At 44.5% G+C, this 15,959-nt stretch overlaps 1 protein-coding gene across 3 annotated transcripts in view; it reads right to left on the bottom strand.

Annotated features, from left to right (window-relative positions):
- The window catches only part of PLEKHA7 (pleckstrin homology domain containing A7), a 332,850-nt gene extending 317,221 nt beyond the window's left edge, over positions 1–15,629 (bottom strand). For all 3 annotated transcript variants that reach the window (XM_090032588.1, XM_090032592.1, XM_090032590.1), the window contains exons 1-3: positions 15,502–15,629; positions 15,319–15,395; positions 15,149–15,206 (exon numbers count right to left, since the gene is read on the bottom strand). In XM_090032588.1, the coding sequence (XP_089888714.1) occupies positions 15,149–15,206; positions 15,319–15,395; positions 15,502–15,587 (221 nt within the window). In that variant the 5' untranslated portion in view covers positions 15,588–15,629. The remainder of the gene's footprint in view (positions 1–15,148; positions 15,207–15,318; positions 15,396–15,501) is intronic.
- Positions 15,630–15,959: the final 330 nt, after the last annotated feature.

The following is a 15,959-nucleotide window of genomic DNA, read 5'->3' as shown; positions in this document are numbered from 1 at the left end:
TGGTCCAAACTTTTCTCAAGGTAGGATCATTCCTACCCAAACTATCCCATACAAGTCCTTGTCTAACCTATTCCAAGGATTACAATCAACCTTGTTGCACAACTGCATGTTTCCCCAGAGATACCAAAACACTCTAACCTGACACAGGTAAAGAAAGAGTAGAGGAATGAAAGCTGTCAGTGTCCCACTATTGTTAAAATGCATTCAAGAGATCCAAGGAAGGAGGTCATGCCACCTACTATAGGGGAAAGCAACCTCTCCTCCTCCCATTCTTACATGTATGTGTATATATTGGTGATCAAGAATTTTTTTAATCCATCAACTAGCCAGTGAACTCTGTCACAAGAGCAACTAAATTAAAGGAATTACCTATCCGCAGCCAATTATAAGTGCAGAAATATTTTATGTAATACAAAGGGAGAAACTAATAAAAGCCTGAGTTAATGATGTATTGTTCCTACTTTGCCATAAAGTCCATATTTCAAAAGAGTCCTACAATACCAGGCAATTTTACCAAAAGCCTCACTAGAAATTGATGTTTTCCATTAGTGTACATTAAGCATTCATGATTTCAGCATCGTAAAGACCAATTCAAGGAATGCAATGTCCTATCTGTATAATATTACATTTGTGTAATACTATCCAAGATGAAATGCAACATGTTTTACCATGAAATAGGAATAAAATACTTTAAAACATCTCATACAAGTGCATACACAGCAAACTATCAGACAAATAAATCATATACACATATTTATACATTAGTATCAGGATTAGGTAACTTCAGAAAAAAAACTGAGAAAGTCTTTCGTGATCAAGATGTAGGCTGTTTTCTGCTTAGAGAAAGCTGAGGTCAGAAGAGGTATAGAAATCTTTTACAAAACTTCAGAAAAACCATTATAGTCCATACAAATCATTCAAACTTTCAGTGGAAAGACAAACTATTTTATTTGTTTTTTTGTTCCAAGGAAGTATATGCTGCAGAGCTCCTATACAACACTAGAGATGTCAATTAATTTAAATGTTTAAGACAGGCTGCCATTAATTATGACTTCATTTTCTGACTGCTCAGTTTGAAATACTCAGTTTGCTCTGCAAAAATGCTCAGAGCTTACAACGACAACTGGTCTCAATGAGAGCTGTGCTTTGAACATGCTGTTAACTCCATTGCCCCGAACATGAAGCCAGTGTTGGTGATTTATGGATTATTTCTCTCTGTAAATAAAACTAATGATCAAGCCAAGCATTTCTTTGGCACAGTTCTACTTACCCACAAAAAAAAAGTACTCAACAGTCTTTTTTTTTTGTACAGTGCAATTAAATGCCACAAGGCAGTGTCCCTGTTCAAAAATCCAAGCCTACTTTTTTCTAGCTTACAATTCTCTAAAAGCACACACAGGTACATTCTCCCCTCTTCCCACATTTCACTCAGAGCTATTCTATGAATGCTTTTCTTGCTGTCTCCTGTTTTTCTGCATGTTTTCTGCCGAACTGCAACACATACAGCTCCCACCAGCATCCAGCCTGCTCTTTGAATGATGGCTTCCATTGTTTCAACTCTCAAAAAAGAAACAGGCATCTGAATGTTCCCTCAGTTAACCTGAATAGACAGCAGTTAGTATGTCCATCAAATAGTAACTAGAAGCCACATCTCCCATCTCAGTACTGCCTATTGCCATTTTTATCCTGTCCCGGACAAAAACAAAAACAAACAACCTATTCTACATACATTTTTACATAGTATTTTTCTGTCAAAGTATTTTGGTATCACCAACATTTATCCCCTTCCCAAACCTCCCCGAAAGCTTTTCTCTCCCTATTGATTTCCTTTCAGTTAACTAGTCAGGACTTCTTTCTAAAGAGTCTTGTTTCTGTGGTTAGCACAGTCTCTTATCCTATTGTACTCTAACAGTGAACTCATCTGTCACTACTTTTCAGGTCTCCAATTTCACAGCTAACTTCTCCATTTCTAGGGACAGTCATACTGAGCTCCTTCTCAAATAATTCTTATGGATAAGTCTGGGTTTAATCCTGGGCTTCAACCCAATCATACATGCATTTTAATCAGGCATGTACTACATAAGGCTCCTTCCCAGGTCTACCTAGTTAAGGGTACCTACACTTCCTCCCAATATTGGGCAAGCAAGACTTTTTCTTCTAAACGTTTCTCCATAGGACCTTACATCTTAATGCCCTTTCATTTTATCTATCATCATATTTTCTCTAGTAAAAGTCATGAACTTTTTCAGCTTGGGATTTTAGGGTTTCCACACTGCCCAAAATCCATTGCTACTTTCCAGGAATTCCATCACACAACCCCACATTATAATTAGGGGTCTACCTAACTCAAGGAGGAAGCAAGCCAATTTTGCACGAAGATCATGGGGCCATCCGCCATATTCATAGACTGATCACAGTGCCCCCCCACCTCTGATTGGCCTAGGTGACCCAGCAGCCCCACCCCTTGCTGCTGATTGGTTGTGAGACCTGCCCATCATATGCCCTCATCCATTGCTTTCACAGACAATCCTGGATTTCACAAGTTCCACGGGTCCTTAGTTATGATCCTCCAACCATACAAAGACATGAACCCCTGAATTTTGTTTTATAAGCTATCAAACGAAGGGGACAACACTGTTCCCAGTAACATTCTATAAAAGACAGAACAACCAAGCCACAAGAGTTGGGACTGAACTTTCCTATTATATTCATACTCCTGCTAAAACACTTTGCATTCAGAGTTCCACCTGGATCTGCATTTAACTTGCCTAGGTTATCAAATCCAGGGAAGAATTTTTTCACTACAACTTCTACAAGTGGTTCCTTACTAGACTAACTACAAGGTCATGTTATGCAGCAGCCCATGGCTCTTAAGAAGTACTAATTACCAGCCCCATTCTCAAACAGATATGAAAGCACATCAAGGACAATGCCTTCTGCTGGTGTCCCCTCAAGTTCTTGCAGCACAGACAATTGTCCACCTTCAGACGGCCCTTCCTTGTAACACAGGCACTACATTCTTGCCTGCTTTTCACCCAACAGAAAAGTTTTCTAAGGGTTGGCTAAGATTTCTACACCCCCAATTTGTCCAGCGCTTAAAATCATGACAAAAATGTCAGGACCTCTTTTTCTCCAGCATAACTAGTTCAACCAGCTTCTCTCTATTCATCATACCTTGTTCCCACAACTCCTACTCATTATTTCATCTTTAAATTTCCAGCTTTCTCACAGTAAATGAGAAGATCCCAGAGCATCCCAGAGCAGTAGATACCATAAACCAACACTAAAATCCTCTCTTTGGGAAGCTTTTAACTGTTTTGGAGTCCATTCCTACAACCCCATAGTTACTATTCCACTGCATGAACCAGGAACATTTGTGTAATATATGTAACAAGCACCAAACTGCACATACCTTGATGCAGAATGCTCCATGCCAGGCAAAGTGTGGCTGGAAGCAGCAGAGGTTTTTCCCACCTAAGGCATCATAGGGAGCAATAAAGTTTGTCCCTTTAAGGACAGCATACTAAAGGCAGATGACAACCTGCTCCAGCAGAGACAACTTGGAAGAGGGAAGACAGGGTTGAGGCTGGTAAAAGTGCCCCTCTACAAGCCTACAGAAAATCTCAGCCTCTCATTTGGCTGGGAGGGATCCTTTAAAGGAGAAGGCACGCATGCAGGGCCAGAGTGGAAGAGGGGCAGATCCACCATTTGGGGCAGCCCCTTACTGGGGCAGATCCACCCCTTGGGGCAGCAGGAGCTCACAAGGGGACCTCTGGTGGACCTGAGAGCATGCAGCCCGGAGGAACCAAGCCAGGCTTCAGGACATGATAGGCTGATCCTCACAGGGACCCATTCCCCAGGTGATCAGCCTATAAAGGAAATCCTACAGGGGGTGAGCAAAGGGCTGTGGAAGGCCCAGAGGGGTTGGGAAGCGTGGTGGTTTTGGTATTACTTTGTTTGTGTTTCCCTTTGAGTTAAGGTTTATACCAAGGCAGGACAGCATTGTGTGAGGGTATCGGAAACCAAAGTCAGCTACCAGATGAGCCAGAGGGCACAGCATCCTCTTTTGGCTGCTGCGTGCAAGCCCAGATAAAGACCTGGTTGTGTGTGCTGAGCCTAACAAACGGGGGCTGTGCTTCTCCTGCTGACCACCGAAAGCTGCAAAAGGCATTTTACTGTCACCCTGAGCATTGGGATATTAAGTCATTCATGTATTTAAAGTGCTGCATTACTGTGGAGTATAGTATGTTGGGGTCAAATTAGTAAATGTTGGGCTGTTTATTGTTAATTGGTAACCTGAATTATTAGCTTAGTTATATACTTTCCTTTTTTATGTTATTTATAAATTCAAGTGCCTATAATTATTGTCCACGTGTGGGTGCGCATGTGTAATATACATATATAGATATAGGTTTAAATAGTGTTTTGCACTAAAGGAAGGGAACTTGGGATACTCTGCTGCTCAGCTGCTACCATTCCTTCAGTGGACTGGGAGAAGGCCTGAGGCCACTGGCAACCCAGGAATCTGAAATTGGCAGTAGGCCACCCCTAGCATGGAGGGCCAGGGTTACATTTGCATTTCTAAAAATTGTTGAAAAGGAAAGGCAAAGCCAGTCAATTCTTCCTAGGCACACTCAACTTCTGAAGCAATCAACTGCTTGCTTTCATGCTCAGGGGAACACCTGAAACAAGGCCCATCTGGACAAGGTAGTCACATTAACCAACTCTTGCCCATCTTTCATTTGCCAAAAAATGTACTGTAGCACATAGGTACTACTATGGTTTTTGAACCAGTGGGAGAGGCAAACCATTTGCCTACACATTGTTTGTTTCACCTGTATCACATGTTTAAAAAGAGCTTCCACAGAACATATTTGTATGTGGTACATATGATGGTTACTAGCCTGTAACTATAACTAAACTAGTCTGCACTCGATCAATAAACTAATTATCAGTCTGCCTACTCTCTTCGCTATTCAGACTTCTTGCTCAAATTCCAAAGGTCTGATTTTTCAGATCCATTGTTCATTTATGGATCCCCTATTACTTAGCACTTTTAGCATGCCTGACCTTACAACTTGCATTTGCATCAGTGTTCAGTGGCATCAGACATTTCATAGACTATTCCCACTATAATTATTTAACTGTCCATGTCTAAGCAAAACCTATGAGGCTGAATCTTGCCCCTTGAAAATTCCCCTTCAACTTGTTGTCCCTTCATTTTCCAAACTGGGGAAAAAAAACTGTCACTAGCACTTGTAATCAGGGCAGATTTTGATTTCATAGAATCAGTGAGTCGGAAGGGACCTAGACAGATCATCTAGTCCAACCCCCTGCCATGGGCAAGAAGGAGCACTGGGGGTGGCAGGGGTCATAAGACCCCAGCCAGGTGCCAAATCGAATCAATTTAAATCATGTTTTAAATCACTGGCCAAGAAGCCTTGATTTAACCACTGTTTTCTACAGAAAGTGTATTCTTCATAGTATCATAGTATCATAGTAGCTAGAGTTGGAAGGGACCTAGGTAGATCATCTAGTCCGACCCCCTGCCTTGGCAGGAAAGAGCACCGGGGTCAGATGACCCCGGCAAGGTGCTTATCTAACTTCCTTTTAAAAATCCCCAGGCTAGGAGCCTGCACCACTTCCCCTGGAAGCCGGTTCCAGGCCCTAGCCGCCCTGACTGTGAAGTAGCGCCTCCTAATATCTAATCTAAACCTACCCTCCGCCAGCTTGTGACCATTATTCCTGGTCACTCCTGGCAGCGCACGGGGGAACAGGGACTCCCCCAATACCTGCTGATCCCCCCTGACCAGTTTGTAGCAGGCCACAAGGTCCCCCCTTAACCTTCTCTTGTGGAGGCTAAACAGGTTCAGGTCCCGTAGCCTCTCCTCATAAGGCCTGCCCTGCTGACCCCTGATCATACGAGTGGCCCTCCTCTGGACTCTTTCCATATCGTCCACGTCCCTCTTGAAGTGTGGCGCCCAGAACTGGACGCAGTACTCCAGCTGTGGCCTGACCAGTGCCGCATAGAGGGGGAGGATCACCTCCCTGGACCTGCTCGAGATGCATCTGTGGATGCATGACAGGGTACGGTTGGCCTTCTTGACTGCCTCCCCACACTGCCAGCCCATGTTCATCGTGGAGTCAATGACGACTCCAAGATCCTTTTCCGTCTCCGTGCTGGCAAGAGGGGAGTTCCCCAACCTGTAAGTGTGGTGCCAGTTCTTCCTCCCCATGTGCAACACCTTGCACTTATCAGTGTTAAACCCCATCCTATTCTCATCCGTCCACCGTTGCAACCTGTCAAGGTCAGCTTGTAGCCTATTGCACCCTTCTAGTGCACCCACATCCCCCCACATCTTAGTGTCATCAGCAAACTTGAACAGGGTGCTTTCTACCCCCTCATCCAAGTCACTGATGAAGATGTTGAACAGTGCGGGCCCGAGGACCGAGCCCTGCGGAACCCCACTGCCCACATCCTTCCAGGTCGAGAAGAACCCATCCACTACCACCCTCTGGGTGCGGCCCTCTAACCAGTTGGCGACCCATTTGACCGTGTGGGCATCGACACCACAGTCTCCCAGCTTTTTGATGAGGACAGGGTGAGAGACAGTGTCGAAAGCCTTCCGGAAGTCCAGAAAGACTACATCCACAGCAACCCCTGCGTCTAATGATTTGGTGACCTGATCGTAAAAGGCCACCAGGTTGGTCTGACAAGACCTGCCACTGATGAACCCATGTTGGTTGCCCCTGAGCATGCATTCCCCCGCAAGGCCCTCCTGGATGTGTGCCAGGATAATTTTTTCAAAGAGCTTACCCGCGATTGAGGTCAGACTAACTGGCCTGTAATTTCCCGGGTCCTCTTTTTTTCTCTTTTTGAAGATAGGGACCACATTGGCCCTCTTCCAGTCCTCCAGCACCTCACCAGAGCACCACGAGTGCTCATAGAGCCACGCCAGGGGTCCCGCAATGACCTCGGCCAGTTCCTGTAGAACCCTAGGGTGAAGATCGTCCGGACCAGCGGACTTGAACACATCCAGCCTCTCCAGAAGTACCCTAACTAACTCCTCGCTAACCCCTGGCCCAGGCGTGTCTCTCCCGGGGCCCGAGGGGGGCCCAGCAGGGAGGTGGCTGAACTGGTCCCTACTTAGGAAGACAGAGGCAAAGAAATCGTTAAATATGTTAGCTTTGTCATCTGGCGTGATGACTAAGTTGCCCATCGTGGGGCCCCACATTACCCGGGACCCTCTTTTTACCCCCTATGTATTTGAAGAAGGACTTCTTATTGTCCCCAATCCGGGAAGCTAGTCCTATCTCCATCTCTGCCTTGGCCCTCCTGACTGCCCCCCTACATCCTCGGGCGACTGTAACATAGTCCTTCTTGGTGATGACCCCATCTCTCCATTGGGTGTATGCCTCCCTTTTAGCAAGGAGACATTCCCGGATGCTCTTAGTGAGCCATGGGGGTTTATGTGCCCTCCTGCTCCCTTTGACCCTTGTTGGGATTACCTCCCTTTGGGCATGGAGGATCGTCTCCTTAAGGAGCAACCACTCCCCTTCGACATCTGATTCCCTTCCCTTCTGGGTCCTCAGCGCTTCCCCAACGATCCTCCTTAGCTTGTTGAAGTCAGCCCTCCTAAAGTCTTGTTTGATATAACCTTAATACATATAACTGACAACTCAGAAATAGATGTAGGTTTAATTTTTAGAAGGCAAATACTACACATTTGAAAGCAGTGACTTGTTTTGATATTTTTTCAAATTAATTTTGCAGCTATAACAGAAAACTGAATTGTGACTTGGGTATTTTATTTACCAAAGCTAATCAAAGCAGATACTTGTAAAGTCATTGGGAGGTGAACTATCTCCAATTCTCTAGATTAATTATAAATATTTGGGGGATATTTTTGCCATGCTGTATTAGGACATCAAATGAGTGCTCCAGCCATATGTCATCAGCTTGGGACTTTCTTCTACATTTCTTCTCATCTTTGATTTCTTCTCTCCTTTATAGCCTAGCAAGCCTGCTGCAATGATAGGTTTTTCCCTTCTACCATACCATTCCCTCACTAGATCTCAAATCAATGGAGAGGCTATACTCAGACACTTATCCCTCAAGACTTCTGGAATACTCTGCTCAAAATGTTTCTCTTTTGTTTCTACTGCCCCTCCCTACTTGCATTCATCTCCAGACACCTCATTCTTGCCCAGATCTACTCCACCCCCTACAATCCTCTATTCATTTAACTTCTTGAAACTTTGCACTATTAGAGAGATGTAGGGGCTTGACTGCGTATGCAAACTTGCAGAGAGACAGGAGGACCGATGGGTAGGTAATCAGGTCCATTTTATCTCCTCTCCATATACTGCTGTTAACTCTGGAGACACAAATCCACAGTCTGAGAACTGAAACTAAGCATCACAGCGACGCTTAATGGGATCTTCTAGACTGAGCACTGAGTTCCATTGGGTGGAGTGGTTTTCCTTAATCTTTACTAATCTGTAGAGGAGTTTCTAATATAGTCCATGGCCTGCTGTGACTTATTTATAAAACTTTTCTAAAAAGGTTACATGAATATATTGTCTCAAATAGTGTAGAATTAGATGTTATAATCACTATTCCATGATGATATTTTTGAGCTTTAACATATCTTAAAGTAAAATTATCTTTATATAGGTTTACTATTTTTAAAAAGCATCTTAACAAAAAAAATAAAAAATACAATTAAATAAAAAAAAAAATCTGTGGGGTTTTATTTAATAATTGATTTTTATCCACCCTGCTTGTAACATACTATCCTGGCCAGTCTTAGATTTATAGAAATCCTTGTTATAGCTTTTTCAGTACAAGTCCTTTATTAAACTGTTTACCTTAATGTTTATATTATTACCCATTTTCTACTTGTATTTAGCCTAGCCTTTTGGTGGTAGCTTCCACTGTTTCAGCCATCACTAACTGTTCCCTCATTTATCCTGAATGGAAGACCAGTGAGATAAGATTGAGAGAGACTTGCAAGTACTCATAAAACAAAGATACACTTGCTGGCAGCCTATCAACATTCAGCATAACAAAAAAAATGCTATATAATGTTAGGTACTGTATTCTGAAAAAGAATCAAATCCTCTGTCTCTCAAATTGAGCACCCAAAACTACTAAACACTTAATATGCGTCTCTATTGCCTGCCTGTAAAATGGGGATAATACCACACTTGTTCACCTCAAAAGAATGATGTAAAGATAAACTAATTAAAGTTATGGAGAACTGGGGTATTACAGTGAGTTCTACAGAAAACAGCATGAAGAAGTTAGTCATTCTGTACTTACAGCGGGGTTTCAATAGTATGCAGTAAGACAGACCACCAAATGAGAAAAGAAAAAGAGAATATTCAAATAGGAAGAGCAATCAAAGAACCTGAACAGATTTTCAGATTTAGCTCAACAAAATTAATTAATGGTTATAAAGCACGGTTGCCTGTGAAAGCAGGAGAAGTAGACTAGGTGATTCAGGAGGTGGGTTCCAGACATAGGTTCAATAATTGCTTGTCAATCCTCCTGTGCAATGAATGAGCCTAAGGTTCTTTGAAAATTATTAAAGGCTAATAATAATGCATATGCAGAAGGGGTCAGATTAAGGTTACATAATACCTACTTAAATGGGACATTTTCCAGTGTTTTGAATACTTGAATCAGCAACCTTAATTATGTTCTTTTAACATAGGTTTTTGAATGTGTGCGAGACCATGCAGTACTTAGTAAAAAGTAGGCATTTCTAAATTCTCGAAGCATGTGCCAGATACACAATTTCTACGAACAACAAAGTACTGAAGATATATTAAATAACTTCATATATGTTATAAACAATGACATTTTGGCTGAACAAAATCAAATACACTTCTGATATGATCAATCTTGCCTAATAAGTTAAAATTAGTACATGGCCCAGAAATCAAACAACTGACTGACTTAAGAAATAAATCAATGAAGAAATAACTTCATCTATTTTGAGTGTTGGTTTCCCACTATTTTCTCTTTAATTTTTGAAATACCAAAGATAAAATCTGAGCACAATATTACCATAAATCAGTTCTATTCACTGACGCTTCTGAGAATGCATCAACATTATTTTAACATTGTTACAATGTTTCTCCTGTGTTATGCACACAATTTTTATATTGTAACAGGGCTTAACTTGGCCCGTGGCAATTATCTAACCCAATGTATTGGCAGAAGAGCAATTTACATAGATAGACATCTGAGTTATTTTAATAAACTATAAAAATGCAACAAACAGATCATTCCAGAACTTCCAGTTCTTGTTGTAGCAAAAAGTCCTTCAGATGCCTAGCTGGGGGCACTGGCTTAGTGAAAACAGTTAAGATGGCAAGCCTAAGCTTAAATGCATCTATGTACATATAATGCTTTTTATCAACTATTTTAGCATTCTTTCTATTCACCAACTTGCTCCCAACTTGGGAGTTTGCCAAAGTACCTCACCTCTTTCCCACAAGTAACTCAAGAATCTGAAACTAATTTGAGCAAAAACCACCTCTCATTCATCTGCTAGTACATCTGCAATTTACTCTCATAGGCCCAGGGATCCAACTGCTATGACACTCTGGCACAGAAATATGAGTTCTAATATCACTCCTAAATCAGAGCAATACAAATTCAGCAAGTTAATTGTGACTCAGCTTTGACCCACACAATGTATTTGCTTAATCAGTTCCTATCAGCTAGACCAGAAGTTCTCAAAATGTGGTCTGCAGACCATCATTGGTCTGCGAGCTCCCTTCAGGTGGTCTGCAGAAAGGTGACCTAAGGCTAAAGCTGGCAAACATTACACCCAACTTCCCAGAACTTTGCTCAAAAAAACAGATACATCCATTGCATTAGAAAGGTAAGACTACTGATATTAAAATATGAGTTGTGTGCTTTGATTTGTAGAACAAAAAAAAAAGTTTAAGTAGTCCGCTGAGACCCTCAGCAATTTTCAAGTGATCTGCGGGAAAAAGAGTTTACTGAGCTAGACTTTTGAAAGGTATTAATCTGTCTTAAAAGATTATGATGCAGGGGCTTACCTAACCGCATGTGCAACTCATGAACTGGGCTGGCAGATCACTATGCAACAATGACCCCATGAGATGAAAAATATTAATTTGGCTTCAAATATATTTCCCCTTCGTTAATTCAAAATTGAGCTGAAGTAGTATTTTTAGGACACAACCAAAACAACAAATAACTTTGTTTCACTTTCACTTAGACCCATTATTGCTAGTTAGTTATGTGAAAGCTATCAACAGGCATGAGTTTTTATTTTGTATTTCCTCCCCGCCCCCTTTTTTTAAAGGAAGATTGCTTACTGTTAGGGATAGCTATTCATGGGAAGCTGTACATAGTTTGACAGTAAGGAAACACCTACATTAAATAGATTTAAAAGCAGGTACAAAAAGAAAATCCTCTCTCAATTGTTCCCTATTTTCAATGAACAAAAGTGTGATAACATTTATTACATAGCTTTCATTTAACTGTATCACCCAGATTTTTCTTATTAGCCTTTTCTAAGGCCCCTTCTACACATGCAGGTAAAGGCACAATAGGATCCAAGCCACAGGTGTGGGACTGATCCCAGGCTCCCCCTGCACCAGCAACAAGCAAGCTCCTGCAACTCCCAGGTGTGGGGAAACCACATGTACCCCTGCAGCTGGGAGTTGGAGTAGCAATGATCTCCCAGCCTCAGAAGGAAATTGCAGCAGTGCCCCATGACTGCCAGGACCTATCTGAGTCCTGGCACTGGGAAGCACACAGAAGGGACACAGCATCTGCAGCTGCAGGGTGCTGCCAGGACCCAGAGTTGGCAGCTGCTGGGACTGGGAGTCCCCTCAGTTGCAGGACTCCAAGCATTGTGCACCTCTACAGCTGGGAGCCCCATCAGGTGGGGAGACCTCGCTAGGCATACAAATTAAAGCTCAATAGCAACCAGCTAAAGTTAGTAAATATTTTTGAGGTCTAACTTTATAGCTGTTGGAACATTTTATGGCATGATAGCTATTCTGCATGTGTAGCTGGTCTTAAGATAATTGTTTAATTAACCAATTAATGTACCATGTAGAGAAGGCCTAAGTGTCTCCACACATTTCAATAAATGCTCAGTAAGAAAAAAAACTGTTTGTAATTCAAAATGAAAATACTCATCTGGGAAATTAAGTGAGGAATACTTAGTTGACCAACATTCATACTTTGGCTTACTCCACACTAACTTCCCTACATAGCAGAGACCCAAATGTGTACTTTTGCATAATAAACAGAATATGCACAGTGAAATATCACAATATTCACACAGTGAAATATCAAACCCTTTTCTTAGTCTTAAATCAAAGTAATACCTCCTTCTTACCACTTTTCAGATTAAGTTTGAGATGCAAGATGTATTTGGTATGCACTCAGCTCGTACTACATTTGCCACTACATTGCACAGCATCTAACAGAGAACAGAGTGAACTAACTTAAAGGAGTTAAAGCTATTGCACAAAGCAATTAAATATTATACATGGTAACAGCAAGCAGGTTTTCTTATCCCATGATATTTCAAGTTATAACAGAAATTAAGAATTTCCAATACAAGAAAAATCTAACTTTCAGAGACAGGTCACTAGTGAGCAACCGATGAGCCTGAGAGAGTTTTAAATGCATTTCTTTGCAAAGTGTACACTTAGTTAAAACTTGTGCTTTTGAGAAAAAAGAGACAAATGAGGTAACATAAATGAGAGCAAAAAATGGACATGCTTAGATGAATTAAACTAGGAAAGGAACATGAAAATATTATGAAGCTTGGGGAAAGCTTCCTGAAATAAAAGCCAAAATCAAGTTGTACAGTTTTTAGGTGCCACAATATTTTGCACAGAAAAAATGAAGGCGTGACAAGAAAGAACCTCTCTACATGGAAGGACCACCTAGAAACCCCAGCTGTGACTCGTGTCTCTTTCCTCCTCCCTTGAACTGCAGCAAATTCCAAATAGCATCAGCTCCAACAAATCTTTAGGCTCTGTATATCACTAGACAGGTAGGAGGACATGACATAAGAGCAACTTCTTGAAAAACACCTGGAGAATGAAACTGTCGAAACATAAATACTCAATTCTGCTGAAAAAATTAGCAATTAGCATGTGCCGGTCCATTTTTGTTCCTGAGGGGTTTTTTTGACCCCTAGATAATCCAGGGGTAAAAAAAAAAACCAGAGCAGCACACACTCCAGCAGTGTGCCCTTGGAGTGCAGAGAACACCGCATTGTGCTGTATCTGGTGCTGCAAACATGTTTGTAGTGCCACATACAGCACGACCACGCTTATCTGGACGCACCCAGGAAGATTCTGGTTAGACCCTCATCTAGAACACTGCTTACAAGTCTAGTCATCCACATTTGAGTAGAGTGAAGTCAAATTGATACAGGTGCACAGAAGGGCAAGCTGAAATGATCAGGCAGCTGGACCCATCTTATGAGGTAAGACTAAAAAGAAAGTGGCTATGTTGGTCAATAAATAACTTGGGGGATGCAGATGGAGAAGAGCTACTTCAGCTCAAGTCAATGTTGGCTCAAGAACAAATATGTATAAACTACCCATGGATAAAATCCTCCTCATCCTCATAGACCTAGTCCAACAAATTAAGGTTGGTAATTCACAAGAGTCCTAAAGCGAACAGGTAGGAGCTTCTGAAACAGCCACCCTATTTGGTAGACTGGGATAAAAAAAAAACCTAGGTAGTTTTAAGATGCAGCTTTATCTGCTTACAAAAGGGACTGTATGTGCTGGGTGGTCAAATAAGTAATTGGACTGATGCTTCTGGATTTATAAACTATGTTGGCAAGTTCTTTATGGACACCACAAACCAAAAAACCAAAAACAAAACCAACACTAAAGACACCAGTGTGATTTATCAAACATGCTGGGCAGATTCCCAGCTACTCTGGCTGGGATCTCCTGGCCATCAACACTTCACAGAAGCAGAATGTTGCCTACTGCCGTTGCCCTGGGGCAGGCTGGGGCATTAGGTGTGTGTCGTGTCAGGGCTGATGGTGGTTTTCCAAAGAGTTTAGATGACAGATTTGCACCGGATGGTTGGGATGGGGCTAAACTGGCCTGGCTCCAGGCAGGGGGCTGGACTTGATGACCTCTGGAGGTCCCTTCCAGCCCTTTCCTTCTAGGACAATGATTTTCAACCTTTTTTCATTTGCAGACCCCCCAAAAATTTCAAATGGAAGTGCAGACCCCTGTAAATTATAAGTGAGGGTATTCACAAACTTTTCATTGATCGTAGTCATCTTTCACAGATCACATGATGAAACCACTGCTCTAGGATACCGCCACATTCACCCAGAGCCTTGAAACCCTTTGGATTTGAAGCCGTACCCCAAAAAACCCTGCCTCCTGAGCCAGCCTCTCCTGCAAAGCTGGCATTCTCCTAGCAGAACACCCAGTTTCTTAACCCAAATCCCTGAACCCCAAGCCGAATCCTGGGGCCAGTGAAGCAGCTGCAGCCGGATGCCCACAGTCTGCAGGCTGCCCAGAGAAATATCCCTCCCTCCCTGCTGGCTGCTACAGTGTAAACACCACAGGGAGGAGCCAGGCTCCCTCCTCCCCTTTCCCAGGTGGAAGTCTGCTGGGGCGGGGGGGGGGGAAGTGTGTGTGAAAAGAAGTGCGTGCTGCTGCTGGGGGAACAAATATGTGTGCGTCTGGGTGTGTGTTGCTGCTGGGAGAAAGAGAGAGAGTATATGTGTTGCTGCTGGAGGGGGGAAGAGGTGTGTGTGTGTTGGTACTAGGGGAACAAGTGTGTGCATGTCTGGGGGGGCTGCATGTGTATGGGAGTATGTATGTGTTACTGCTGGGGAGGGAAGAGAAGTGTGACTGTGAGGAGGGGACAGTGTGTGTGAGTGCGTATGTGCTGCTGCTGTTGGGGAAGAGGTGTATGTGTGTGTGTTGTTGCTGGGGGGCCAAGTGTGTCCATGTCTGGGGGGGGGGGGGCTGCGTGTGCACGGGCGTGTGTTGCTGCTGGGGGAGGGAGGGGGTGTCGGAGCCCGCGCCCCGCGGAGGAGCGAGCGGGGAGGCAGCCCGCGCCATGGCAGCCGGGCCGGGCCGGGCGCCGAGTACTCACTCGATGAAGTAGCTGGCGCCCTCGTCGGAGAAGCCCTCCTCCCAGCCGCGGGGCAGATCTGGGGACACACGGGGGGGGGCGGGTGAGAAGCTGCCCCGAGGTGCCGGGGGGGGGGGGGGTTCCAGGCACACCCGGGGCAGTCGGGGGCGCGGGGCGGCCCCAGCACCCACCTGAGCGGATCATGTGGCCGGAGTTGACGGGCTCGCCGCTGCGCGGGTGCAGCCAAGTGGTGGCGTGGGCCAGGTCGCTGCGGGGACGGGACGTGCACCTGTTAGCACTGGAGCGGCGGGCTGGCGCGGACCCCCCCAGCCACTCCCCCCGCCCCCCGGCCGCCGCCGCCTTCGCCGCCTTACTCGATGAAGAAAACGCGGCCGTCCCCGCACACGCCGTAGGACCAGTGCTCAGGTAGCGCGTCCCGCCCCACAGCCGCCGCCGCCATGTTCGCGCCCGCCCGCTACCGCCGGCCCCGGCCCGACCCGACCCGCTGCCCGGCCGCGCTCCGCAGCGCCCCCCCCCCCCCACCCCCCGCGTTGCTAGGGGCGCGCCCCGCCCCGCCCCGCCCCCGCATGCACGTGTGAGCCCGGCAGAGCCCGCCACTGTGCGCGAGTCAGCCCGGGAGCGAGTGTGTGAGAGCTGACGAGCGTGAGAGCCGGAGTGTGAATGAGAGCCTATGTGTGAGCCCACGTGAATGTAAATGCGCGTGTGAGAGTCTGAGCCCGTGTGAGTGTGCATGCACAAGAGTGAGCCCATAAGTGTGAGTGCCCCTGAGTGAGCCTGTGAGTGTGAGTGAGAGCCCCAGTGTAAGCGAGCC

The sequence above is a fragment of the Crocodylus siamensis genome, chromosome 2 (assembly GCF_052110815.1).
Source record: "Crocodylus siamensis isolate JL-2025a chromosome 2, ASM5211081v1, whole genome shotgun sequence".
NCBI classification, from domain to species: Eukaryota; Metazoa; Chordata; order Crocodylia; family Crocodylidae; genus Crocodylus; species Crocodylus siamensis.
Note: the sequence above shows the minus strand (reverse complement) of the source record. Positions and strands in the feature narration are given on the sequence as shown.